The sequence below is a fragment of the Oryx dammah genome, unplaced genomic scaffold (genome assembly GCF_014754425.2).
Source record: "Oryx dammah isolate SB20612 unplaced genomic scaffold, SCBI_Odam_1.1 HiC_scaffold_17, whole genome shotgun sequence".
Taxonomy (NCBI): Eukaryota; Metazoa; Chordata; class Mammalia; order Artiodactyla; family Bovidae; genus Oryx; species Oryx dammah.
Genome location: NW_024070201.1, coordinates 53,851,653 through 53,878,631, shown reverse-complemented (window position 1 = coordinate 53,878,631; position 26,979 = coordinate 53,851,653). Strand labels below are relative to the sequence as shown.

The 26,979-nt window shown below is 47.6% G+C and overlaps 1 protein-coding gene and 1 non-coding gene across 2 annotated transcripts in view; both read left to right on the top strand.

The window, feature by feature from the left end:
• The first annotated feature begins 17,993 nt into the window (after window positions 1–17,993).
• TRNAS-GGA lies at window positions 17,994–18,066 on the top strand. Its single transcript has one exon. It is a non-coding gene; the product is annotated as a tRNA-Ser (tRNA).
• A 3,501-nt stretch (window positions 18,067–21,567) lies between these two features.
• LOC120875958 (guanylate cyclase D-like) overlaps window positions 21,568–26,979 on the top strand; it is a 58,555-nt gene continuing 53,143 nt past the window's right edge. The window contains 6 exon segments of the mRNA XM_040257695.1: window positions 21,568–21,922; window positions 21,925–22,264; window positions 22,266–22,320; window positions 22,322–22,373; window positions 26,433–26,507; window positions 26,510–26,742. Coding sequence (XP_040113629.1) covers window positions 21,568–21,922; window positions 21,925–22,264; window positions 22,266–22,320; window positions 22,322–22,373; window positions 26,433–26,507; window positions 26,510–26,742 — 1,110 coding nt within the window.

Below are 26,979 nucleotides of genomic sequence, written 5' to 3'. Positions count from 1 at the left end.
CCAATTTGCCTTGATTCATGGACCTAACATTCCAGGTTCCTATGCAATATTGCTTTTTACAGCATTGGACCTTGCTTCTATCACCAGTCACATCCACAGCTGGGTATTGTTTTTGCTTTGGCTCCATCTCTTCATTCTTTCTGGAGTTATTTCTCCACTGATCTCCAGTAGCATACTGGGCACCTACTGACTTGGGGAGTTCCTCTTTCAGTATCCTATCATTTTGCCTGTTCATACTGTTCATGGGGTTCTCAAGGCAAGAATACTGAAGTGGTTTGCCATTCCCTTCTCCAGTGGACCACATTCTGTCAGACCTCTCCACCATGACCTGCTCTTCTTGGGTGGCCCCACAGGGCATGGGTTAGCTTCATTGAGTTAGACAAAGCTGTGTTCCTAGTGTGATTAGATTGACTAGTTTTCTGTGATTATGGTTTCAGTGTGTGTGCCCCCTGATGCCCTCTTGCAACACCCACTGTCTTACTTGGGTTTCTCTTACCTTGGACATGGGGTATCTCTTCACGGCTACTCCAGCAAAGCGCAGCCGCTGCTCCTTACCTTGGATGAAGGGTATCTCCTCACTGGCCGCCCCTCCTGACCTTGAACGTGGAGTAGCTCCTCTAGGCCCTCCTGTGCCCACACAGCCACCGCTCTTATATTCTCGTATAAGAGGATAAATTTATCTGTTGCTCTTACTTGAAAAAAAAAGTATGGCACTACTGGAATATTGCCAGTGCTGGAAAATGAAAGACTCATGTGTATCATGAGATCAACTGAGAAAACAGCTGTCTGGAAGCCGAGGACTTTCCCCAACAGCCTGGTGACTGCCCTCACTCACAGGAATCTCAAAGCCTGGGGGCTCGCTTCCCAGTCTGGCTGGTAAAGCAAACTGAGTGGCTGGCAGCCAGAGCAGACCCCTCTGGGTCCTCTTTAAGGAACAAATTTCATCATGTGTTGATTAAATAATTAGTTCAGCAGCCATTTCCTGATACCTGTTTGTGCCAGGCCCTGGGACTCAGAGGTGGTTCAGACATGATTTCTGGTAATTTCTATTTTCTTCCCAGGAAAAAGACTTTCCCAGTAGCCTGCTAGCCTGCTCTGCCTTACGGACACTTCAGGGGCCCCAGGGATACTGAGCTTTTTAAATTTTTCTCCTCACTTTCCCCACTGCTTGATTAACTCCTAGGATCACCCTTCAAAAGCACTGCAGCCATGCAATTAAAAGAGGCTTGCTCCTTGGAAGGAAAGCTATGACAAACTTAGACAGCATATTAAAATGCAGAGGCTCACAGGGGTAGCTGAGATAGGAGTCAGAATTCCATACTGTGACGGAGGGAAGTGTGGAAAGCCCCAGGTAGCTTTTTGAGTCACCGGGGAGACACTCTGCAAGGGTGATATGTGAGACGGGTCTTGATGAATGAGTAGAAGTTTTCTGGGTAGGAAATATGCTGGCATCAGAGCAAGAGGCTGTTCCTTCAACTCCGTTTATGGAGCATCTGCTCCATATGTTAGGCCCCCTGCTAGTTACTGTATGCGTGAAAACAACAAAGAGAGGAAACTTGGTGTTAAGACGACTTGACGTGTACAGAGTCACACAGCACATCAGGGGTAGAGAGAAGACTGAACTCTCGAAGTCTCAACCTTTTCCACCCTTACTGGGCATGACTCCAGAGGACAGTGCCAGGCAGTGTTGCGGACATGGCTCCTCGCTCTGAGTGTTCTCATGTGTGCGTACTCCAGATCATCCTTCTCACCCCCATTCCTCAGCATGAGTGGAGGTTGGATATGCCTTTGACTTCTGTTTTCTGTGCTTCTCTCCACCTCTCAAGTTGGAGACTGTGAAAGTATACACCCACAGTAAGGCCTAGGCCTGGGGCTGCTGGGGGAGGCTCTTGCTGGGACAGCTGGAGAAGCCAAGCCCAGACAAACATCAGCATATCAGATATGGTGAAGGCGCGGGTCTGAAGCAAAAAGCAACAATGTGTCACCTGCAAAGTACAGGTGGGGGAGTCGGGGAGGAGGCCAGAAGCAGGGGATGGAGGTCAACATATACTGTGTTTCTATGACCTAGACCTGGAAGTCAACACATCTTCACTTTGTGCCCTATTGGTCAAGGCAGTTACAAACACCTGTTAGATCCAAGGGCAGAGGACATGGACTCTGCTTCTTAAGGATAGGAGACATCATTGCAGTCGTCTTTGGAAAATAAAATTTGCCACACTCACTTTGCCACTCATGTTTTCACTTTCTTTTTTCCTTTTTCCACTTTCTGGTGTCTTTTGAGGAGCCTAAGTTCTAAATTCCATAGCAATAAAATTTATTGCACTTTTCCATTTGTGTTTGCATTTCTAACATCTTATTTAAAAAGTCCTTCTCTCAAGTTCATAAAGCAATGTTCCTATATGTTTTCCAAAAAATTAACGGAAAAGTTGGCACTCAAATTTAAGTTCTTAATCCATCTGGAATTCATTTCGGTGTATGGTGTGAGGCGCAGCTCACACTTCCTTTTTCGCAGAAAGTTAACCAGCAGTGTCGACACCACTCTGTGAATAGTCCTTTCTTTGTCTGCAATGCAGCTGTCATAGCTTAAGTTTCTGTGTTTCCAAGGACCTATTTCTGGGGTCTCTATTCTTTTTCATTGCTCTAGTTGTTTACCACCTGGGTCAATACCCACACTTTCTTAATTTCTATGGTTTAATGATGTCTTAATAGCCGGTAGAGCAGCCTCCTCATCTGATTTTATTTTGCCAGGGTGGGAGGTGGTGGAGTATTTTGGCTTTTTTGCTTACCTATTAAAAAACACAATGAAATCAACTTGCAAAATTCTCTGAAAGGTCTGCTGGAATTTTGTTAGGAATGATATGGAATCTATGAATTAATTTGGAGATAATTGACACTGACAATTAATGATGTTTATTTATCCATGATTCTTTATCCATGATTCTTCACTATCCCTTATGTTTAACAAGTCTTTTAAAATGTTTTTCAACAAAAGTTTTCAATAAAATATTTCTTCACAAAAGAGCTTGATGTCTTCTGTTAAATTTATTTCAAGGTACACATAAAATTTTGTTTTGTTGTTTATAAATGCATCTTTTAGAAAAATTACATTTTTGAGTTTTATGTTGCCAGTATATAAAACTGCAGTTGCTTGTAATGTATTTATCTTATATTCTCCCATTTGTTAAACTATATTAATTATGTTTCAGGATTGTTTGTAGATTCCATGTAGAAAATAACAATAAACAATAAGTAAACAATGAGAATTTTGTTTTTTCCCTCCTCTCTTTCTTTTTTTGGCTGCACTACACAGCTTGTGGGATCTTAGTTGCCCAACCAGGGATGGAATCAGAGCCCTCAGCAGTGAGAGTGTGGAGTCCTAACTACTGAACCACCAGGGAATTCCCTACTTTCTTCCTCTCATAACTTTACACTTCTCATCTCTTCTCTTTATTGTATTGCCTTGCCTTGGGGCTCCAGAACTGGATTCAGTAGAAATTGTGACAGCAGGAATCCTTGTTCTGTTCCTAATTTGAAAGAGGATGTTTTAAAAAACAATTCACTGCTGACTATAGTATTTGCTTGTGTGGGTTGTATGGTGTGAAGTGGCTCAGTCGCGTCCGACTCTTTGCGACCCCATGGACTTTAGCCTACCAAGCTCCTCTGTCCATGGGATTTTCCAGGCAATAGTACTGGAGTGGATTGCCGTTTCCTTCTCCAGGGGATCTTCCTGACCCAGGGATCGAAGCCGGGTCTCCCGCATTGTAGACAGACGCTTTACCATCTGAGTTGTATAGGTATTCTTTATTAGCTTTAGGAGGTTTTTTGTCTGAGTCAGCTTTAAGTTTTTTTTAAACTATGAACAAACACTGACTTTTACTTAATCCTTTTTCTTTAAGTCTACCTAATGAAAATATGACTTTTCTCCTTTAATCTGCTATTTATTGCTCACTATTAGTTAAGATTTAACTGTAAATGACAGAAACCCCCAAATAACAGCATCGTAAACATAAGAGGCATTCATGTCTTTCTCATATACCAATCTGGAGTAACCAATCCAGGGGTAGTTTGGCCACCTGCTCTGGGAAAGTCCTCAATGGCCCAGGCTGCATCATCTCTCAAAGGGCTCTCCTGCTCTTAGGGAGTGGAGGACCCACCAGGGAGGGGCATGGGGTCGGACAGTTGGCTTTCAAGAAAGGCCCTGTATCTGTTGCCTTAGATTTAGCTTGTATTTTTTATTTGGGATTTTTACATATGTGTTTGTATATTCTATAAGCTTACAATTTTCCTTTATCACATCAACTTTGATTTTGGTATGGAAGTATTGAATTTATTCGGGGTTATTTATTCCTTGAAAATTTGGCATTGTTCATATGAAAAACTCCTTATTTGGGAGTTTCATAGTAGAAAGATTTTTAAAAAACTTTTAAACAACCTCACATTTACAGGAAAGTTGATAGTACTCATAATTTATTTTCTCCTGAAATAATATTTTCATGTTTCCTATAAATAAGGACATTTTTCTACATAACCACTATAAGACCATCAAAATCAGGAAATGAACATGTATGCATTACTGTACTCCTTAGACCCGATTCATCTTTCTCTAATTGTCCCAGTAATGTCCTTTATTTTATTTTTTACATTTAACTTTTATTTATTTACGTGTTTTTGGCTGTGTAGGATCTTGGTTGCTGCACTCGGGCTCTCTCTAGCTTCAGGATCAGGGGCGATTCTCTGGTTGCCGTCGCTGGCTTCTTGTTGCAGTGGCTTCTCTCGTTGTGGTGCACAGGCTCTAGGGCACGAGGGTCTGGTTGCAGCATGTGAACTTAGTTGCCCCCTGCCCCCCTCCCTCTCCAGCATGTGGAATCCTCTGGACCAGGGGCTGAATCTGTGCCCCCTGCATCAGCAGGCAGATGCTTAACCACTGGACCACAAGGTAAGTCCTAATTGTACCAATCATGTCCTTTAGAGCCAAAGGGTCCGGTTCCAACTCCTGTGTTGTGCCATGCCTCTTTGTCTCCTTCAGGCTTCAATGGACCCCCAGCCCTTCCTTGACTTTCATGATCTTGATATTCTGAGAATTACAGGCCAGTTATTCCGTAGGATGGATGCCCTTCAACTGGGGTTCATCTGATGCTCCCTCGTGATTAGAATTTTGAGCAGGAACATCACAGAAGTGATGCTGTGTTCTTCGCAGTGCCTTCCATCAGGTGGATTTCATTTGCTCCATTACTGGTGACGTTCACTTTGATCACTCTGATGGTGCTTGCCAAGTTTCTCCACAGGAAAATTACTGCAGAAAATGATCCCTTCTCCACTTGTGATGAAAAAGTATTTTGTGGGGAAGTATTGTGAAACTACATCAGTTTCCCATCGACATCAAATTCTCTCTCCCTCCCCTCCTTTCCCTCCCTCCCTGACTGGACTTCTGGTTTCTTATTTTATTCAGTGAATTATAATCTGTTATTCTTATGGCTTATTTTGACACGCAGAGTATTCCAGATTTGACCAGTGACTTCTGTGTCCTTTTGATATATCCCCATCATTCTTTGAGCACATCCCTACTTTCCAGAATAACAAGCTGTTCTGAGGTCATCTTGTTCCTTCCTTGTCCCAGGCTTGGAATCAGCCTTTTCTACAAGGAGCCCCGGTTCCTTTTAGAAGCTAAGTGTTAAGGGTGTTCTCATTGCTATTGAAATGTTACTGCTCCCATCTCCTCTCAGTGGAGAGAGCTAGAGAGCATTATCTATCCAGAAAACCATGTGTTCATCTCACTACCTCAAATTCTGCTACAATGCCACACAGAAAATTCTATTTTTCTCTTTCCATATTTGTAACTCCCTCATCCCACAGTGAGAAAACTGGCTTTCATTATGCTGAATATATTTACTTAGTTGATCATATATAACCAGTCTCTCAACACAGGCGCTGCCCTGCTCCTTCATGTGGGTAACTTCCTAACCCTTTCTGTCCTATGATACCCTATGCTAGGCCAGCCCCCATGTGGGCTCCAGGCCTGGCAAAGGGGAAGTAAAAGTCAGCACTTGTTTGGCTGACCCACTCAATGGTCAGCCCTTAACACTGACCAATAAATTCAAATCTTATTCTATGAAAACCTCTTTTAATTTTGAATTGTCACTGAAAATGAAATCATTTGCTTTTGTAACTGGAAGATAATTTTAAAAATAATGTCAATTAAGGGAAAGACTGAGGGAAGAAGGAGAGGAGGGCGTGCCAGAGGGTGAGATGGCGGGATGGCATCACCAATGCAATGGACATGAACTCGGGCAAACTTCAGGGGATGGGGAGGGACAGGGAGGCCTGGCGTGCTGCAGTCCATGGGGTTACGAACAGTCTGACACGACTGGGTGACTGAACAACAGCGACAAGGAAAACACATGGTTAACTTCTCAGAGAATTCTTGTACCCTCAGAATTCATTGCTGGACCACGGATCTGAGACCATTTTTCTGAAACGTGTGTTATGCTTCTGCACCTTTGTAAGCAGCATTCACTAGCGTGGTTACACAATCATGAAAACTATGGTTCACTGTTAGGCACCCTCAGTGTTACTGTTCTTACGCTCCTGCTCTGCCTGGTCCCTGGCTGAGAAAAGGTGACCTCTGGTATCTATTGTTCACGATCATTCTATGTCCTTCTTGGTTGTCAGCTGATGTTCCATAGGCCTGCCCATGTGCCCACCCGCAGGGTGCTTCCTTCAGATTCGTTGGTTTAATCTGAAGAGGTCTGAGGAGCCAAGTCACTGGGCTAGATGAGAATGTGTGGATGTGGATTCACCGTGTTAGTGTTTGTTCAGCCCACACCACCCCCACCACCACGTGTCTCTGCCTTCAGCTGCAACCTGGATCAGGTAGGAAGGCCCTGGGTCTGTGGGCCCATGCCAGCCCCCCAGCTGAAGGGGAGGCCAGGTGTTCACTGCTTTGGTGCCCAGGTCTCCCCAGGCACCAAACCCTCTCCCCTTCTCTTCTCGATCCTCTCTCTCTTTGGGGCTTTCTGCAGGGCTCTCAGCTTTTATTTAGGTTTCTTTCCCCTTTCACTATCTCTGTCACCTGTATATTTGAAACCTGATTCTGCCACTGATATGCTGGGCCTCAGTTTTCTCATCTGGAAAGTAGGGTGAGGGTTGAATGTGGTGGGTCTTAAGACACCCCCAGCTCTCCCCCTCCTTACCCTGTCTCTGGCACACATTGTTCATTTGCCACCACCCTTTGCTCCTTGTTTATTTATCACAGCTATTTCCCTATTTGCCTCTGATTCTCTTAGTTTATCTGCTTCCTCTTTCTATGACTTTATTTCCATCTCTGAACATCTACTTCCTACCTTAATTTTTCTTTCTTGAATTTCTTTGTTTCTTTCTCCCTCTCTCCCTTTCTCTGTTTCTATTGCTTCCAACGCTGTGGTCTCCATTCCCTCTCGCCCTTCTCCCTGGCTTTCTACCTCTTCCCTGTCCATGACAACTTTGTTCTGAACTGTTTCTCCTTCTTACCCCATTGCTGCTTGATCACCGCTCCATAACTCCCTGCCCAGCGTTGTTTTCTCAGCCTATCCCTAGACCAGTGTTTCTGGGTCCACCTCCCCTCCTGTCTCCGCCCAGAATCCCTTTTCCCATTCATGCCCTGGCCTGTGGCTGGGACCTCAAGCTGATGCCACGAGGTCCCTACTGGAGCCAGGCTCCTCCCTGTAATGGAAGCAGCAGCTGTGAGGCTGGCTCCAGCAGGCACGTTGGGTCCAGTTGGCTGCCTCTGTTTGAAGGGAGGCTCCCAAAATCAGGCACAGCGCTCAGATGGGGTGTCAGGTCCTGCCACAGCCCAAACCTGGAGAGGAGGCATTGGCTGCACAAGCAATCCCATCTCATGTTTATGCAAGTGTGTGCACACTCACACACACACCTGGGGCATAAGCACAGGCAGTCATCTCTCACTGAGTGGGCATTCAGGTTTGCCTAAAGAGTGTCCCTCTCCTTGGAGTCTACTCTTGATAGGGATAGAGTTGGATAATCAATAGCTCAGAAACCCCATTTAGGGGACTGTAAATGGAGAGGGAACTTTAGTGGGCATTGGGAGACCACAGTAAGTTAAAGATCACTTGAGAAAGCAGGTTTGCTTAACCACAAAACCAAGCAGGCTTGCTTAGCAACAAGGAGGCATGCCTCAAAACAATAAAATAATGGTGGTGTGAGGCCCACATCCTGCCCAGTGAGCTCAGCAAGTTAATGACCCCAAGACGTGCTCTCTGAACACATAAGAAACAGTAATTTATGGAAAGGTGAAATTTTAGACTTTCATTTTACTGAGACCTAAAGTAACTTTTCCATAGTGCCATGATAGTCCTGACAAGGAACTGATGATATGTGATGTCTACTAAAAAATGAGGAAGAAGGCGGTCTTTCCCCCCTCCCCACTTTTCCTTTGATTATAAAACTGTAGCCCATGAGTTCTCAGGATGTGGTACCCACTTGTCTGCCCATTTATAAGCCTCACAAGCATCTTATTCTAATCAATCACTTCTTATCTATCACTTTGCCTCTTGTTGAATTCTTATCAGAAAGGACAAGAGCTCCTCGGAGCCCCCAAAACACCTCCTAGCAGTTTCACTCTGGCCTTATTTGCAAGTTTTCAACCCTTGGAATGTTCCCCATAGAGACACAGATCAAGGATCTGTAGGGAGAGAGAGTTCTGACCCATCAAGGGGTTAGGGTCTGGCTTCCATCCTATCAGACCCACGGGTTCTGCACCTTACAGTCTGGCCCCATGCTTTCTAGAAATCCCTACCTAACAGACATTTGCTGAACACCTCCCACCTCCCAACCCTTGCTAGGCACACCGGTCACCCCACACAAGCCTCACAGCAACCTTGGGGGGCAGGCACAATTGTCCTTCATTCCATAGATGGGGAGACTGGTTCCCAAGATCGCAGGTCAGTTCAGAGGCAGAGTTTTAAGCCCAGCATGAGTCTGACCTGTCTACAGTGTCTTCCACCCACTGTAAGAACCCGATGATGAAAATGTGACAGTGGGAGGAGGAGCCGAAAGATTCTGCCGGAGCAGACCACTAGCAGCTGGTTCCAGCTCTGGAAAAGGCACAAGAGTTTCAGATCTTCTATCCCAGGAGGTGTCATATTATAGCCAGATTTCTGACCAAAGGCTTGATGTCTGCATTTTGGTGGGGAGGGCGCATGGCAGAAAGGGTTGAGGGGTAAGCCATATTGATAGCACAATTTTAAAGGAAACAAGACGTCCCCACAGGGTGGCCTCAGATGTCAGAGTTGGAAGTGGCAGGCTGCCTGTTTGGAGGTGCTGGCTGGTGGTCTGATAGCACAGGAAGGGGCCTTCTCCTCCCCCGACTCACTGCCAGGACCTTTGGCATGGAAGCAGCCCCCACGGCCTGGTGTCAGCCCTGTGCATTCAGCCCCACTCCCAGAATGTGGCTAGCTCTGCAGACGCGGCACTCGGCTGGCCCTGCCTGGGGTCTTGGGGCCATGCCGAAGACTTTGATAGCACTTCAGACGGCAAACTCAGGGTGCTTGCTGCCAGGGCATCTGACAAGCGTGGCTCAGTTTTTCATCAGGCTGCTGCTCACGTTTTCTGGCTCTCCCATCTACTCTTTGCTATTTGCTGCTGGTTCTTCACCAGTTGACATCTCTCTGCCAACCTGCCCTCTGTTGCTTCTGTCCTGCTCAAGCATTTTGCTGGATATTGGGGTCAACCTGCACACGTGTGACGAAGGGAGGGGCTGAGATTCACTAGACCATAGGATCCATACCAGAGAGGGTTGTTTCCACCTCCTTTTGTGCCTCCACTTGTTACCAAACACAAGTTTGTGTACCTGAAGCACAGTGAGACCAAACAACCCGAAACATCAGTTTGGAGGAGGGAAAGGTATATTGCAGGGCCATTCAAGGAGAACAGCTGGGTCACACTCCCAAGACCCTGAACTCCTTGAAAGGTTTCAGCAAAGCACTTTTAAAGGCAAGGTAAGGGAGGGGCTTGGTTGGTTGTTGCAAACGTCTTGGTGCCAGAATTCTTTGTTCGCAGCTCTCCGTGTAGGTCAGGTCATGATGTTCCTGTAAACCACAAGACAAATGTTATTCTCTGTACTACAACTTTCTGTTTCTACATGAATGGGAAAGTGTTATACCTTTAAAGTTCAGAGCCTTGAGAATGGGCTGTCCTGCTTATTTCAGGCTGTACTCGTGAAGCAAGAGCAATGGAATACAAGGTAAAAGTCAAAGAAACAGATCTAACATGGAGTCAGATTTGTTCTTCCCTGCGACACATCCTTTGCATGCGTGCACGCTCAGTTGCTTCAGTTGTCTCTGACTCTGTGGGACCCCATGGACTGTGGCCCACCAGGCTCCTCTGCCCATGGGATTCTCCAGGCACGAATAATGGAGTGGGTTGCCCTACCCATCTCCACACACACCCTCCTCTAGGTTGCAAACCTCTGCCTCTCCCACTAGGTTACAGCAAGGGCCCTGACTTAGTAGCCTAGTTCCCCCTGGTACCAAGGACCGAGCTGACACAGAGTAGGGGCTCAGGAAAAGTTGAAGTCACAGATAGATGAAGGGTTGAATCTGAACAAGATGGATTCATGAATGGGAGGAGCTTTATCAAGGACAAATGCAAAGATCCTGCACGAGCCAGGACGAGGAGTGGGGCCCTGAGCTGCTGGTGGAAGAGGCAGACCCTCAGGTGGCAGAGCCTGTCACTCATCCTGGGAGCAGCTATGGAGGCTGCAGAAGTGGGTTCAGACCAGGGTGGGTATTGACAGCTTACAGTGAATGATGTTGGATGTGATCTTCAAAGAAGATTTAGCTATGGAACAGTCTTGATCACTCAAGAGCTTTTGTGTAGCAGAGTTTTATTAAAGTAAAATAGGACAAAGTTTCTGACATAGACATCAGAAGGGGGATGGAGAGGGTCCCTCTTGCTAGTCTTAGCAAGGACTTTATATACTTATTTCAACTGGTTGTTACAGTAAATCAAAAGAATGTCTCAAAGTTGTAAAAGGTTTTACCAGACCCACTCCCACAATTTATGTTTTAAGATAAGGGGATTAGAACTAACAATAGAAAGATCTTACCAGCTTCACTCCCACAATTTACATTTTAAGATGATAGGATTAGTCAGAGGGTCTTAAGAAGAAACATGTCCTCAAGGAAGATACTTTGCTATATTGACTAAGACAAAGCAATGTAGAAACAAACATTTGTCTTTTTCTCTTCCTTAAGAATTCCAGACCCTTCTTTCCTCCTTGGGACTTCGGACTTCTTATCAACGTACCTAGGAATCGACTCAGTATGGCCCCACTCAAGTCTACACTGGCCTGCAGCACTTTGGCAGGTTCTAGATACTGCCTTATGGGAAGGAAAAGGGCAAATAAAGCACCCCCTCTTCTCCTTGGGGTCCTCGTCCAGTCTCAAGGAAGCCCCACCCTTGACAAGTCACTTTCTAAAACAGGAGCACTGCTTTAGACCTTCCTCCTCAGGATCAGGGTCAGGGGACCAGTTCATGATCAAAGACCTCTCACTCTTTTGTGCTCCATGCAGGACTCTCCACTTGATCCAGCAAAACACGACATTGGTTTTCTGTTCATTTTTGGAAGGTCTTGGCTTTCTGCAGGTTGCCGCCAGCTGACAAGTTTATTCTAGGGTAATTCAAGCCAGGCCTGGTCCCTGTGATAAATCCCTGGCAAGGATCACAAATGACAACAATACATAAAATAAATGCCTAGGGAAAAAGTCAGCCTTCTGAAACAGATGGCACATTTACACCCAGCAGCCTGAGGAGAGGCAAGTCAAGTTCTACATTAAAATGTTAATTTCCTACATTACAGAGGTGCACCAGGAGTTCCTGGGCAGGCTGGTAAGTGGTTATTTGGTATCCACCCCAGGTGGCAGTATGAGTTCACTTAACTCAACCCTTGTCTCTAAGAATACTTCCTCAGCCTCAGAGCAGTTTCCGCCTTCAAGACTTCCACTCTCAACTAGAACTGTCTCCATCCCCCAGAACCACACTGATCCTAACAGAAATTTCTCTAGTCACATCAGGGTCCTTGGTGTTAGTTGCTCAGTTGTATCAGACTCTTTGTGACCCCATGGACTGTAGCCGGCCAGGCTCCTCTGTCCATGGGATTCTGGAGTGGGTTGCCATGTCCTCCTCTAGGGGATCTTCCTGAGCCAGGATTGAATCTGAGTCTCTTGCACTGCAGGCAAATTCTTTACTCTTTGAGCCACCGGGGAAGCCCAAGGTCCTTAAAGATAATGTTTGTTGCCCATTTTGTACTTGCTGGGTGGCCTTGAGTAAGTGAAACAACCATTCTGGGCAATGAACACATTCTTTGTAAGTGTTAAGGGCGTCCAGCATACTGAGTGCTCTCTGCTATACCTCATTTAATCCTCATGACAAATCTAAAAGGTACACTTATTTCCCAATTTCACAAAAGGCAACTGGGCTCTTGTGTGTGAAGTGTTCTCCCCAAGGCCCGCTTTACTGGATGCAGGTGTGAGGGTTTGTCTCTAAGCCTGTGCGCTTAGTGCCTCACCCTGAACCCCATGCTCTCTGACCTGGTCTTCTGTTCTTTCACCTGCCAGAGCTGCCAAGATGTACAGACCATGACCAGGGCTGGCTACAGTCCACCCCCACCCCGACCCCACAAGAGGCTTTTATTGCCAGGAAGCTTTCAATTCAGTTCAGTTCAGTTGCTCAGTCGTATCCAACTCTTTGCGACCCCATGGACCCCATGGACTGCAGCACGCCAGGCTTCCCTGTCCATCACCAACTCCTGGAGCTTGCTCAAACTCATGTCCATGGAGTCGGTGATGTCATCCAACCATCTCATCCTCTGTCGTCCCCTTCTCCTCTTGCCTTCAATCTTTCCCAGCATCAGGGTCTTTTCCAATGAGTCCGTTCTTTTCATCAGGTGGCCAAAGTATTGCCTAGGCCAATTATTGGAGCCTTGGTGCCCTCTGCTGGATAAAGACTGGAAGACCAGTCCGAGTCCACACTGTTACATTAACATCTTTTCCAAAATGGCATTTATGTTTTTCATTCACCCATCCACCCATCTTCTACCCATCCACCCACACACCCACCCCCAACCATCTCAGTTTCACCAATGTCTGGAAGCATCACCCTCAGAAGGTATCTTAAGCTTTATGAACCTCAATTCCTTCTCTGTAAAGTTAACTCGCCCAACTGATATTCAATGTGCATATGGTCTGTGCCAGTCTTGGCTTTGGGGCTGCAGCAATGAATCAGACTGAAGAGGCATCTGCCCCTTCAAGCTTTACACTGTGAAGTTATAAAGAGGCTTAAATGAGGTGAGAATATACCACAGTGCCACCTAAGTGCCCTTTACGTCATTTCGTGTCATTGCCTATGGGAGAAATGTGAAAGGACTTGGAGATGCTTTCTTGGGGAAAGTAAAGATGAGGAAATCCTTGACATTATATTTTTTAAAAAAAAGCTGCAAATACTGGAGTTGAGGGCATAGGGTTTGGAGCTTCATCACCTGGTTCTATATCCCAGCTCTGCTCCTTTGAGCTTTGTGACTTGCAGCAGCAAAATGGAGATAGTAATACAACACATACTTATTCTATGTCTAATAAGTGCCAGGTAGGGTCTTAAGGACTCAGAAATGAACAAGACAGGGAAGGCCTGTTCTATTTCATAGGAACATGATGATGCAATGAATTGTTATATGCCAGACACCTATAATGATCCTGAGCATACCGTGCTTGCTATTAGGAGTATCTCGAGTTGTTGCAAAGACTTTGTGGATGATATTTACCAGTATTTTGTGTTTGATGATGCCCCTTGACTGTCTCCAGGAGATAGTGAAGGACAAGGAAGCCTGGCATGCTGCAGTCCAAGGGGTCCCAAAGAGTCAGACAGAACTTATTTACTGAGCAACTTGACTGCCTGGGTTTAATGACCACTAGAGGGGGCAGGCTTGCCCTGTTGGCAGAGAGTGTAGAAAAGGGAAGTGGAAGTCAGAGGGGCAAGGGTTTCTCAGTGCTACAAGACAGGAGATTTAGCAGCTGAGTTGCTCACAGCAGGGCAGCGGCCCAGGGAGCAGTGAGTGGCCAATAACGAGTGGAGGTGTGCAGACGTGGTTGGAGGTACGTGGAGTTCCTGTCCTGTCTGAGAGGCGGCACGGAAGCAACTTAAGTTCCTTCTTCACTGAGAGCTTCTGTTTCTCTGGGGGCAGAGAAACATCCAGCATCCCTGGAGAGAGCCTGGATTCCACTTGGGTTTGGCCCATGAGAAGCCCTAGCAGCAGTCAGAGAATAAGACACGTGGGCTGGGGTTTCTACTGCCCTGGATTCCTCCCTGTAGGGACGCCATAGTCTGGATGTGTCCTTTCACCTTTCAAGACAGCCAGCTGCCTTCTGGGCTCCAGAATACTCTTTTCCTCATCTCTTTGCACCTGGGGAGACAATGGTTCTGCTACCATTGCTCTCAAGTTGCTGCAATATTCTTTAGATACCGCTGCTCCCACCTTTAGGACAGGCCTTTGTAAACAACCCCCCCAATACCCCCACCCCCCCCCCCCCCCCCCCCGCGCCCCAGCCAGAGTTACCATAATTTGAGTCTGCCCTCACTTTCCTGCTGGGACTCTGTCCGGTACCAGGAGTGGCCTTAGGAACCCGATCCTCCAAATAAGATTCTGGAATTGGGTTGGTCCTGTATTTGAGCAGGACTTCTCTGGGGGCTCAGACGGTAAAGTGTCTGCCTGCAAGGTGCGAGACCTGGGTTCGATCCCTGGGTTGGGAAGATATCCTGGAGAAGGAAATGGCAACCCACTCCTGGAAAATTTCCTGGACTGAGGAGCCTGGTAGGCTGCAGTCCATGGGGATCGCAAAGAGTCGGACACGACTGAGCAACTCCGCTTTCACTATATTTGAGCAACACGGGGATAATCTGCCGGGGAAACAGGATGCAAGTAATCGATGGCACCAGTAGCAGCACAGTCGGCACAGTAACTCGGCTCATCAGCGGGTAGTAGCCCGGGAGGCAGTGCAGGTTGGAAGGCTGTTCTCTGGCGCATCAGATGGCTGTGATGCTTTGCTCGGTGGCAACAGTCCTTGTTATAAAGACAGTGGAGGCACTTGGCTTCTTCCTATAGCCTGCGAGAGAGAGAGGGGGAGAATGTATATGCAATAAATTAAAAATTATGATCATAAAACTGAAAACGTGTGTGAACAGCAGAAGGTGTCCACGAGAACTTGAAGAAGTCCCTCCTGTCCTGTGAGTGCTAAGGTCTAACTGAGAACCAAACTTGGGGTCTGATGGCAAAAGCTGCAGGGTTGCTGAATCTCTGCCCCAAATGTCTTATATTAAAGGAGGGACACTAATAGGGAAGGATTGGGACTCCAAGACAGCAGGTGGAGACGGGGAGACACGGGTGGGGCTGGGCATTTTGATCTGCTGACTCCCCTCAACCTCCTTCATCAGCAGAAGCAGCCCCTCTCTACCTGAACTCCCTCCTCTCCATGAAAGCCTTTCAGCGGTCACCCTGCGAGCAGTAACTCTGTAAGTTAATATCTATGCTCTGCAGAACGCTCTCATCAGCTTCATTGCCTACAAGCCCATGACCAGGGCTCAGTCCCAGTGTAGCCTGGAGGTGAAGTGCAAAGCCTGAACTATGAGAAGATCGTCTAGATGGTGAAATACTTCTAAGATTCTGTCAGTCTGTGTCAGCCAGAGCCTGCGGGAGTGGATTCCAAAGAATCCTAATTCTTAGGATTTGACTGGGCCACATTCACTGACATGGGTGCCCTAGCCTAGGGTACGGAATTTAATATTTTGACTTAATCACCCAGGAGTGGTTTTAATCATTTGATTAACTGAAGCCTGGAAACAATGATGGCCTCACTGAAGGAGGCCAGAACTTCCTTGGAGTACTGTGTAGGAAAGTCTGAGGCCTCAGGAAAGTGGGCACGTTGGAGCAGATCTATTATATGCAGCCTGCTCATACCCCTAGGAGAAGCCAGAGGACACTCTCTCTCTCTCTTTTTTTTTTTTAAGAAAGAAGTTGGACCTCTACCTTTAATCATATAAAAAATTAATTCAAAATGAACCATAGAACTAAATGTACTAGCTAAAGCTATCAAACTTAAAACATAAGCATAATTGTTTGTGATCTTGGATTAGGCAATGGTTACTCAGCTATGACACCAAAAGCACAAATGATAAAAGAAAAAAAATCATAAATTGATTCCATCAAAACCAAAACTTTCGGGGGAGTTTCCTGGTGGGCCAGTGGCTAGGACTTGTGCTTTCACTGCTGTGGCCTGGGTTCTATCCTTCGTCGGGGAACTAAGATCCCACATGCCAGGCAGCTTGGCCAAAAAAAATACTAAAAACCACTTTGTGCTTCAGAGGACACTGTGAAGACAGTGAGAAAACAATCCACAAAATGGGAGAAATATTTGCAATTCATAGATCTGAAAAAGAATTTGCGTCCCAAATATATGTTGAAAACTTTTACACTGATACCAAAATCAGGCAAAGATACTACAAGAAAATTACAAATACCTTTCTGAACAAAATCTGAGCAAACCAAGGCTTGATTTAAAAGCAAACCTTTTAGAAGTGTTATACACTATGACCAAGTGGGATTTATTCCTGGTATTAAAGAATGGGTCAACAGACAAAAATTAATCATCATGATATATCACCATAGAATTAAGGGAAAAAAATAAAACCAAAATCATCTCAGTTGATGCAATAAAAAATTTGACAAAATCCCACATCCTTTCATGATAAAAACACTTAACGCTAGAAACAGAAGGAAGCTTACTATGATAAAGGCCATATATAAAAACCCCATAACTAACAGCAAGCATATTCAATGGTGAAAAACTGAAAGCTTTCCCCTTAGAATTAGAAACAATGCCCATTTTGCCACTTCTAGTCAGTAACATCTTAGCAGTTCTAGCCAGAGCAAGTAGGCAAGAAAAAGAAATAAGACATTCAAATTAGAAAGGAAGATGTAAAATTATCTCTATTCAGAGATGATATGATCTCATATCTAGAAAACCCTAAAGATTACCCACACACACACACACAAAGTTAGAGCTAATAAATGAATTAAGCAAAGTTCCAAGACAAAATCAACAAACAAAAATCAATTGCATTTCTATATACTAGCAATGAACAAACCAGAAAGAAAATTGAGAAAACAATTCCATTTACAATAGCATTACAAAGATTAAAATACTTAGGAATAAATGTAACTCTATCAAAATCCCACTGGTGATGAAGTTTTGAAACTAGAGAGAGATGGTGGCTAAACAACATTTTGAATGCACCAAATGCCATCTAATTGTATATGTTAAAGTGGTTAATCATGTTTTGTCTAAGCAATATTCAGCTTACTTCTTTTTCTTGTTTCCTCCCAAGATTTTACTTTTCAAGTTTTCAGATATCAACTTGAAAGAATTTTTCAGCGAACATCTATGTGGTTATAACCTAGATTCTATCTATGATCATTTTACTGTTCTATTCTTTACTATTCTTTATCACTAATCATCCATCTTTCTACTAGGCCATTTAATTTTCTAATACATTTCAAAGAAATTTTCATTATCAGTACACTTCCCTCCTAAACATTTCAGCATTGTTGTTGTTGTTTAGTCGCTAAGTTGTGTCTGACTCTTTTGTGACCCCATGGACTGTAGCTCACCAGCTCCTCTGTCCATGGGATTTCCCAGGCAAGAATACTGGAGTGGATTGCCATTTTCTTCTCCATGGAGGACACTCTCTTTACTCAAGTATTAAGGAATGCATTCACAGGAGTGGGAGACCTCCCCATCCTTGAAGACCTCTATGTTGGTTGTCCTTTGTAGGCCAGAGATGGCCATGGGGCGGGAGTAGGGGGTGAGGGGGGTGGGGGAGATGGTGGTGTGGATAACAGGAGGCCAGGTAGATGGCAGCACTTAACCATCAGAAACAATGATTTCTGGGCTTTCCTGGTGGCTCAGAGGTTAAAGCATCTGCCTGGAATGCGGGAGACCCAGGTTCGATCCCTGGGTCAGGAAGATCCCCTGGAGAAGGAAATGGCAACCCACTCCAGTACTCTTGCCTGGAGAATCCCATGGAGGGAGGAGCGTGGTAGGCTACAGCCCATGGGGTTGCAAAGAGTCGGACATGACTGAGCGACTTCACTTTCCTGAGAGGAAAAAAGAATGGATGCGCACCAGGGAAATCAGCATTACTGAGCATCCCACCATATACAGCCCAGAGAGGTAGTATGGGGTAAGAAGGAAAAAAGAATGGATGCGCACCAGGGAAATCAGCATTACTGAGCATCCCACCATATACAGCCCAGAGAGGTAGTATGGGGTATGTTCAATCCCTAGCACAAGGTAGATACTTGGTGTACTTAATAAAGGTCAACTTTGCCTTGGTAGGAGAAAGCGAAAAGAAAGTGAAAGTGACGTCACTCAGTCGGGTCCGACTCTTTGCGACCCCATGCACTGTAGCCTATCAGGCTTCTCCATCCATGGGATTTTTCCAAGCAAGAGTGCTGGAGTGGATTGCCATTTCCTTCTCCAGGGGATCTTCCCAACCCAGAAATCGAACCCGGGTCTCCCGCATTGCAGGCAGACGCTTTACCATCTGAGCCACCAGGGAAGCTATTTGGAGATTCTCACACATAAGGTCCACATTAAAAGAGAAGATAGAAAAACCTCTATTATAATTCCCAAAGAATCCAGGTGGTATGATGAGCAGAAACCTGGACCCATAGGCAGCCCTACCACTTACTAGCTCTGTGCCCTTGGTCAAATTACTTAAACTCTCCAGGCTGTCCTTTCCTTATATATAAAGTAGGAATAGTAATGATATTACCTGTCTCAGTGTGTTGTGCAAATAGTGCCGAGTACAGGGCTTGGCACGTGGTGGATGCTCAGTAAGACCAGTTTCAGTAGTGCTCGCCCATCCTTTTTCCCTCCTGGGAGTCCCGGCCAGGTGTGGAGCTGTCCAGAGTGCTGAAGACATCCTCCCTACCTCCTTGCCTCCTTCCCTGCCTCCCTCCCTCAGGTCCTCTCTCCTGCATTCCCTCCTTCCTTTCTGTGCTTGGCTTCCCAGAGCCCTAGGGTCTGAACAGATCGAATTTTCCAAATGACTTCTTCAAGCCCCTGAGGGGGACAGGGAGGAATGAACCATATATGAGGCCCTCTCCACTGGCAGAAGTCTGGGAAAGATGACAGGAAGCAGGAGTGGTGACTGTGTGGCCGTGCAGGCCAAGGTGGGAATGGAGGGGGCTTGGGGGCGGGGATGCCCCAGGACAGAGCCTGCTTGGAGAGCTTGACATCTGAGGACCTCATTCAAGAGCCTTAGGATCTGCAAAGAGATAGTGAGTCATGCCCAACAGCACAGCGTGGCAGGTGGGTCTTTGGGGAAGTTTCCCTGAATGAAGGCAAGAAAGACCAGGTTGGGAGGCAGGAGGGTGACCTTTGGATACTGGGGTCTAAGAAGCCCCGGCTCTGACGGGAACCACCCACCCCTCTTCCCTGGAATATGTTGGCTACTTGTCTGTTAATGGAGCTAAAGGTATCTTTATCTTTTTAGGTTATGGTAGCATGGAGTTTACTAGCTTCATATACTTGGCTCTATGAGCCACACTGTGGCTAATCCTTGGTGTCCACTTCCTTGAGACTAAACTGCAAATGGTCTCCCCTAGGAGACCATCCCCTAGGAGGATGGCACATGAACCTATTGTTAGAGGTGGGAGCACTGGCAGCTCACCCATTCCTGGGGGAAGGCAGCTCACACATTCCTGGGGGAAGCCTGGAGAGGGGATGCGGCCGCCTTCAGAAATGAAAGTCACCTGTTTCCTGGTGTCTATTGACAACTAAAACATTGGCAATGAAGGATCTTTGGAGACCTTAACATCTAACTAAGCCATCCCTGTACAGATGGTACAGAAAAGGATGTGAATTCTGTCTCAGGAGTCAGAGGCGGAGCTGGGGCTAAAGTCAGCTTCTGCCTTGGCCAGAGGCTGGCCTCACTAAGGACCCAAGCCTTCAGTGACCCCCTGCAGGCCACTGGCTGCAGGATTTCCATGACACTGAGCAGGACCAGCAGGGCTGAGCAGCCAGGGGAGCTTGCAGCTGCTTTGTGGGATGGAGAAGTCTACACCCCTTCTGTACCCAGTTCCCTGTCTGTGCACAGAGGAGTAGCTTCAGATGCTTAGATCTCTAGGATTCTTGAGCTCTGATGTTCTAAGTGTTCAATAAAATAGATGATTTTTGTCTTTGACTGGGAGGTGGGAGCCTGGCTTCAGTCTCAACTCAGCCTTAACTTTTGATGAGAACTTGGGCAAGTCGCTGCCCTGCCTAGAGTCAGTCCCCCCACCCCTGCCCCAAAGGAGGATAAGTGGTGTCTCCTCAGGGCCTCTAGAAGCACCAGGCAAAGCAGTGGATCACAGGTGCTTTGGGAGGTAGAGACTGAAGGGAGAGGTGCCTGTCATCAGTATTGGAAGCATATGTCTATGTTTCCACCCAGAAATGATTCACTGTTTTGAACCCAGGACAAGCTAGCTGCTCCGAGGGCTTTGTCCCTTGGGGCGGGATGCTAGGAGAGAGACCACTTAGAGCATCACAGCAGAAGAGGAGGGAGTGTACCGAGGGTCCCTCAGAGACTGGTAGATGAGCAGCCCTCCCCAAGTCACCAGCCTCTGAGATGGGAGAAATGTAGCATCACAAGCCAGAAGGGCTCAGAGCTGGCCAGCCTGGCAAACTGTCTTCTTCTACAGACGGGGAAGCTGAGGTCTTGAATGGGGCAGGGGCAGGACTGAAACTCAGGCCTTCACTCACTCGTCCAACTCTCTCTACCCCATGGTACATTTGCCTCCCCTCAGAGATCCAATGATGGTAATGATAGTGGTGGTGATAACGATAACTATTCCATTTAATAAGTGCCTACTCACTTACCTACTCACTGCAGTGACCATCCCCACTGTAGCCCCTCGAGCCACAGACACACAATGGGGATGCTACCCAGACCCAGGCGCTGCTTGTGCTGTGGTGCCCTTGGAGTCCCGTAGAGTTAAGTGCTATGGATGGGTTTGAGAGATAAGAGGCAGGGGAGGTTCAGACAGAGAGCTTGGCCCACTTTGGAGGATGAGTGAAGGTTGAAATAATAATAGGTTGAAAGAGGTAAGATTTATTGAACATATAAGTACCAGGGACTGCGCTAAATGCCTCACCTTGCGTCATTTAATCATCATAATAACTCCACAAGTTAGGTTTCATTATCCGAATTCTACAGACGAGAAAAATGAAGCTCAGGAACTTCAGAGATTGGCCTAGGGCCACAAGGATGGGAAGAAGTGACTGGGTCTGGCTGGCTCTGACTCCAGAGTCCACCCTCCAGTCTAGGACTGAGTGTGAGCCTTGCAGGCTGTGAGCCAGTTCTGGGAAGGAGGTTTAGGTCCCCAGATCTGGGGGTCTTTGGGCATCAGGGATCTGAATCCCTCATTTTTACCAATGAAGAGGCTGAGGTTCTAGGGGCAGGAGGGGTGTCTGCCTCAAAGCCATGCAGGAAACACTGGCAGAGAATGCTGGAAAGCATGCCTTGACCTTACACCTTTTTCCCAGGACTGTGGGAGGGCTTTATCCTGAAGATCAGTCTCGAATGCTGCTGCATGGAAAGGCCCGCCAGCCCCGCCTGGGCCTGTGGGGGGCCACTCTCAGCCTTCCGAGCACAGTCCCTTCCCTGCCACTTCTCTCTGTGCTGCTTTGGGGTGCTCCCCTGTGGGCTGGTTCCCTCCCTGATCTGGCCTGGGGGACAGAGACCTTCACTCTGGGGGTGCTGGGTCCCTGGGACTGTGACCTCATCTTTGCCCAGGCCCTCCCCAGTGTGGCTGCCCAGCTGGCTGTGGACCGAGCCAACTGATGCTGGGCTCACGCCTGGCTTCCATGGCTCTTCCCACGGGCTGGGGCAGCTCTAGAGCCCTGGCCACATTCCTGGCCCACAGGAACACCATGGCTGCTTTCGTGGGCCCTGTCAGTCCTGGTTACTGCCCAGCTGCAGCTCTGCTGGCCCGAGGCTGGGGCAAGACCCTCTTCTCCTGGGCGTGTGGGGATGCAGGGGGAAGAGGTGAGCTGGTGCCCACCTTGCCTTTGGCTGTCCACGTGCTGCTCTCTGTCATGAGACACGTTGGCTGCGCTCACATGCCCATTGTGTCCTCCCATCAGGACATCTGGCTGGCTACTGCCCGGCAGGTGGCCATGACTCAGGACACACGGGCTGCCCGTGGGGCTGGTGACCTCTCTGGGACCCGGGGAGCAGGGGGGCCACGGAGGTCCTGAAGCAGCTTTGCAGTGTGGATGGCCTGAAAAGTAAGTGTATTTGGGTGCCTTCCTCCTACCCTAGCCCAGACTTCACATAGCTGGTGATGGGGAGTTTTTTTGTATCAGACAGTAGGCTGAGCCCTTGACAACAGGCCCACATTTTACCCCAGAGCAGCCCTGTGAGCTATTAATAGTTCTGCTGCGGTTTGCACTTTGCAGCTCAGGAAAGGTACGTAACAGACCCAAGTCACACAGCTGGCAAGCAGTGCAGCTGGATTCTGAGCTCCAGTGTACGTGTCAATTGTGGAGTGGGGCCCAAGGGCTTTCTTGGTTCTTCCCTGGTAGAGTGAAGAAAAAGAGAGTGTAGTAGGACCTGAGCCCCAGGAAGGGTGTTAGAGCCATTCTTAGTTTCTTGAAGTTAGAGTCAGAACCCTCATGGATTTGTTGACTGATGGAAGACTTCCTGCAGTCATCAAGTCCCTGCTCTGCTGGGAGCTGGGCTGCCTGGTGAATGGGATAGACAGTGCCTTCTCTAGGGGACGACTGAGTGATGGAGACACAGGTGTGTAAGCAGGAGATTATGACAGAGGTCACGGTCACCCCAGGGAGTGGAGGCCTGGAGAACAACAGGAGTATGCGGCTGGGCCCTGGGGGAATCTGAGGAGGCTTCTTGGAGGAGGTGGCATTTGGCCTGTCTTTAAGGAAGTAGCTGGGCATGGAGAGTCATGGTGGGGTGGTGTATAGGGGAGTGGCAGCCTCTGGAAGACAGAAAATGCTTAGTGTTCATCTGAACTAGAGCTTTTTCAAACTGTGGGTCATGGCCCATTTGGTCAAGAAACCAACTTAGTGAATCAAGCCTAGCATTGCAGGAGACTTCCCTGGTGGTCCAGTGATTAAGAATTGTGTTTCCAATGCAGGGGATGTGGGTTTGATCCTTAGTCCCACAGGCCATGCGGCATCACAAAAAAATTAAAAAAATAATTTAAAAAATATAATAAAAGTGAATCTAATAGAAATTAATTAAAATCTAAAAAAAAAAAAGATAAACATTAAAAAAAAAAAAGAGGAAGCGACTGAAACAGAAAGAGAGGGACAAGAACAGAACTGACTAGGATAGGATAAATGTGGTGAAGGTGAGAATGGAGGGCAGACAGCTGGGGAAAGTGTCACTCTGCGAAACTTCCAGTTTCCTGGGCTACTCCTTTCGTATACCCAGCTTTCAGAGCACACCAAGCTAAAATGCACTTCTTACTGCGGCGCTGGCAACAGTTTGAGAGCCACAAAGACCAAGCGCTGTGTTCTGTCTGTTCGGAATGTGAGGCCAGTGCCAGTGAGGAGGGCCAGGGTGGGCAGCCTCTGAGCCTGTGAGGCCTGTAGTGAATTAGAGATGAGCGGAGGGGGAGGCCTGGCCCAGATGTGCCCACCGCCCCTCAAGACAGGCTTCTCTGAGCCCAGTTTGGCAGGAGGGGAAATGGGCTAATGAGACCTATTTCACAGGGTCGAGTGCTCTGTCCCCACTTCATTCCTACACGGTCACTGAGCATGATCCTCGCTGGGCTCTGGGGACACAGAGAGGAACTGGCTGGGCACCAGCAGGGCGAGCCGAGTCTGGCGGGAGACAGATGTGGATACGGGAACAGAGGAACCCAGAGCCTGGGGGAAATGATCTGCAGGGGTGAGGGCAGGGCTTCCCAGAGGAGGTGACACCAGGGGAGGGCCTGAAATGGAAGCTGATGGCAGAGGAACTACTGACAGAGAGGCCAGCTAGAGCAGAGTAATGGAGGTAGCCTGGTAGCAGGGTTAAGAGGATGAGCAAGTTCTCTTCTGTGTCGCTGGAGCTTGGTGGAAGTGGATGGGGGAAACCTCAGTAGACTCTTGCTCCACCCCTGTTGTAGGGGTTGAGTTCCAGCCACGCTGGTAACCAGAAGGCAGACTAGTTAGGTGCACATTCTCTGAAATCAGATTACCGAGATCCCTCTCCGGGACCCATTTCCTACCAGTTGCATGACCTCAGGCAAGCCACTAAACCTCTCTGAGCTGTAGTTTCCTTGTCAGTGACATGACTTTAATGAAAGCCCTTACTTCATGGGGTTGTGAAGATAAGATGGACTATTACAGATAAAGGGCTTGACTGTAATCAACGTGGACTTTGATTTTTTTAACCTCCCCTGTTGTGTGGGTTAGCTCCCCCTTGTGGCCAATATGAAGAAAAGCGCCTCAAGAGAAAGGAGAAGCAGAAATAGCAGCACAGCAGAGGGGAGGGGACCGAGATAGTCCCGGTTTTGTTTCCATTCAGTCCTGGTGGATCTTTCTCCCAGGGCCCTGCCCACTATTTGAGGGGCAGAGGGGGTGGCTCGAGGCCATAGCCCACATATCACGGCCACCCAGGAGTCAGCAGAGTCCAGGGTTCCTGGCTCTGTCTTCTCTTCGAAGGCCCTCAATTCCTGGATAGGAATCCCTCCTCAGCATGGAGACCCTTGACCTTCCTTGATGGCTCCATATTCCTGGATTTTTCTGGAGAAGCAATTTCAGTAGGAACCTGGCCCCAGCCAAAACAAGTGGTGGCCCTTTTTTGGCAGGGGTTGCAACCTTTGTCAGGAATCCAAGATGCAAAACCCTTTACTTGAGCAGCCACATGGGGCCCTTATTTTGGGCAGGATTCTCTTCTGTCCTGGGTGCTTGGGGAGGGAATTGCCTGCTTTATGATCATGGGCTTTGTTTCTGTTACATAGGCCAAGGGGAATGTATTCATGTCTGCTCAGACCTTAAGGATGCCTCTCAGAGCCACAGTTGAGATTACAAGCCAACGATAAATGGATAAACAAAATGCTTATACAATGGAATATTGTGCAGCAGTGAAAATGAATGGGGTACTGATACAGGCTATTGCATGGGTGAGCCTGGAAAACATTATGCTAACTGAAAGAGGCCAGACATAAAAGGCTGCATATTGTACAATTCTATTTACACTAAATGTCCAGAAGAGGCATATTCATAGACAGAGAAAAAAGATTAGTGGTTGCCTGGGGTTAGGAGGAAAGAGAAGTAGGGAGTGACCAGTACTGGGTATAGGATTTCTTTCTGGGGTGATGAAAATGTTCTAGAATTAAATAGTGGTAGTGGTTTCATAACCTTGTGTATAAAACTACTGAGTTATACCCTTTTTAAAAGGTGAATTTTATGATATATGAATTATCTAACATTTTAGAAAATGTTAAAATATAGAAAGATTACAAGTTGGGAGCCAGCCTTCCTGAGTTCCAGTACTGGTCCTATCACCCTGGTAGCTGTGTATCCTGGGGAAACTCCTTAACCTCTCTGTGCCTTGGTTTGCCCATCTGAAAGTAGAGATAATGATGAACATACTTCTTTTTTTAATATTTATTTTTATTTATTTATTTGGCAGTGCTGGGTCTTAGTTGAGGCCTATGAGGACCTGGGCCACCTGCACTGGGACCATGGTGTCTTAGGCCCTGGGCCACCAGGGAAGTCCTGAACATACTTCTTCATATTGTTGTTAACTGAACAAGTAAATGGTTTTTAAAGTGCTTTAGGACAACACATAACAAGATGTCAATAAATATTAGCAATTTTCAGAGCCAGTGGCAGAGGGAGGGTGAAAATTTGGTCAGAATTACTCAGTGGGGAGATTGGAAGGTATATATTAATATAAATTTACCCTCAGCTGAGGGGATTTTTTTTCACCAGATTAAACCTGGATTTGTCAGCCTTGGCTGTTATTGTTACGGGGGCATCAGATAAAGGGGAAATTTCTCTTTCTCCCAGACTGAGGCTTCCCTGGTGGCTTAGACGGTAAAGAATCCACCCGCAGTATAAGAGACCTGGGTTCGATCCCTGGGTTGGGAAGATTCCCCTGGAGGAGGGCATGGCAACCCACTCCAGTGCTGTTGCCTGGAGAATCCCCATGGACAGAGGAGCCTGGCAGGCTACAGTCCATAAGGTCGCAGAGTCAGACGTGACTGAGCAACTAAGGACCAGAGTGAGGGAGTGGGAGGAAGAGAGGGGCAGCAAAGGGGGCCGGCTGGGCCTGCGGGTCGCCGTCGCTCTGCAGGGCCACAGAAGCTTGGGGAAGGCCTGGAGGGTGAGCCCCGGCCTCTCCCCCGGTTGTGCTGTGCATGCACTCAGCACTCCTGGGCGGCTCCGAGCAGACCTCCCTGCTGAGCAGGCCGCGGCCCGGGGCCTGACAGACGGGAGGCTGGCCTTCCTGCCCTACGACACACTGCTCTTCATCTTGCCCTCCCATGACTGCTCCTATCGGGCCCTGGGCCCTGGCAGGCCCCTGCAGGAGGCGTGCGATGCAGTGCTGACTGTCAGCCTGGAGTCTAGCCTCAGAGACAAGCTCTTTGAAGCTTCTGGGGCAGACGGAGAGGCGGCTGCGCACCTGGAGCCAGAGCAGGTGGGTCGGCGCAGACCCTCACGGGGCCCAAGGGGCAAGGGTGCAGGCCGGCGCAAACGTCCCTCACTCGCCCGGCCAACCAGTTCTTTCTCCGCTGTGGGCACATGGCCTGTCCCTTATCTGACAAAGTGTCTCACTCTGTCTCGTTCTGTCTCTTATAGGTGTGAGTGTGTGAGCATGTGTGTGTGTGTGTGTGTGTGTGAGCATGTGTGTGTGTGAGTGTGTGAGCATGTGTGT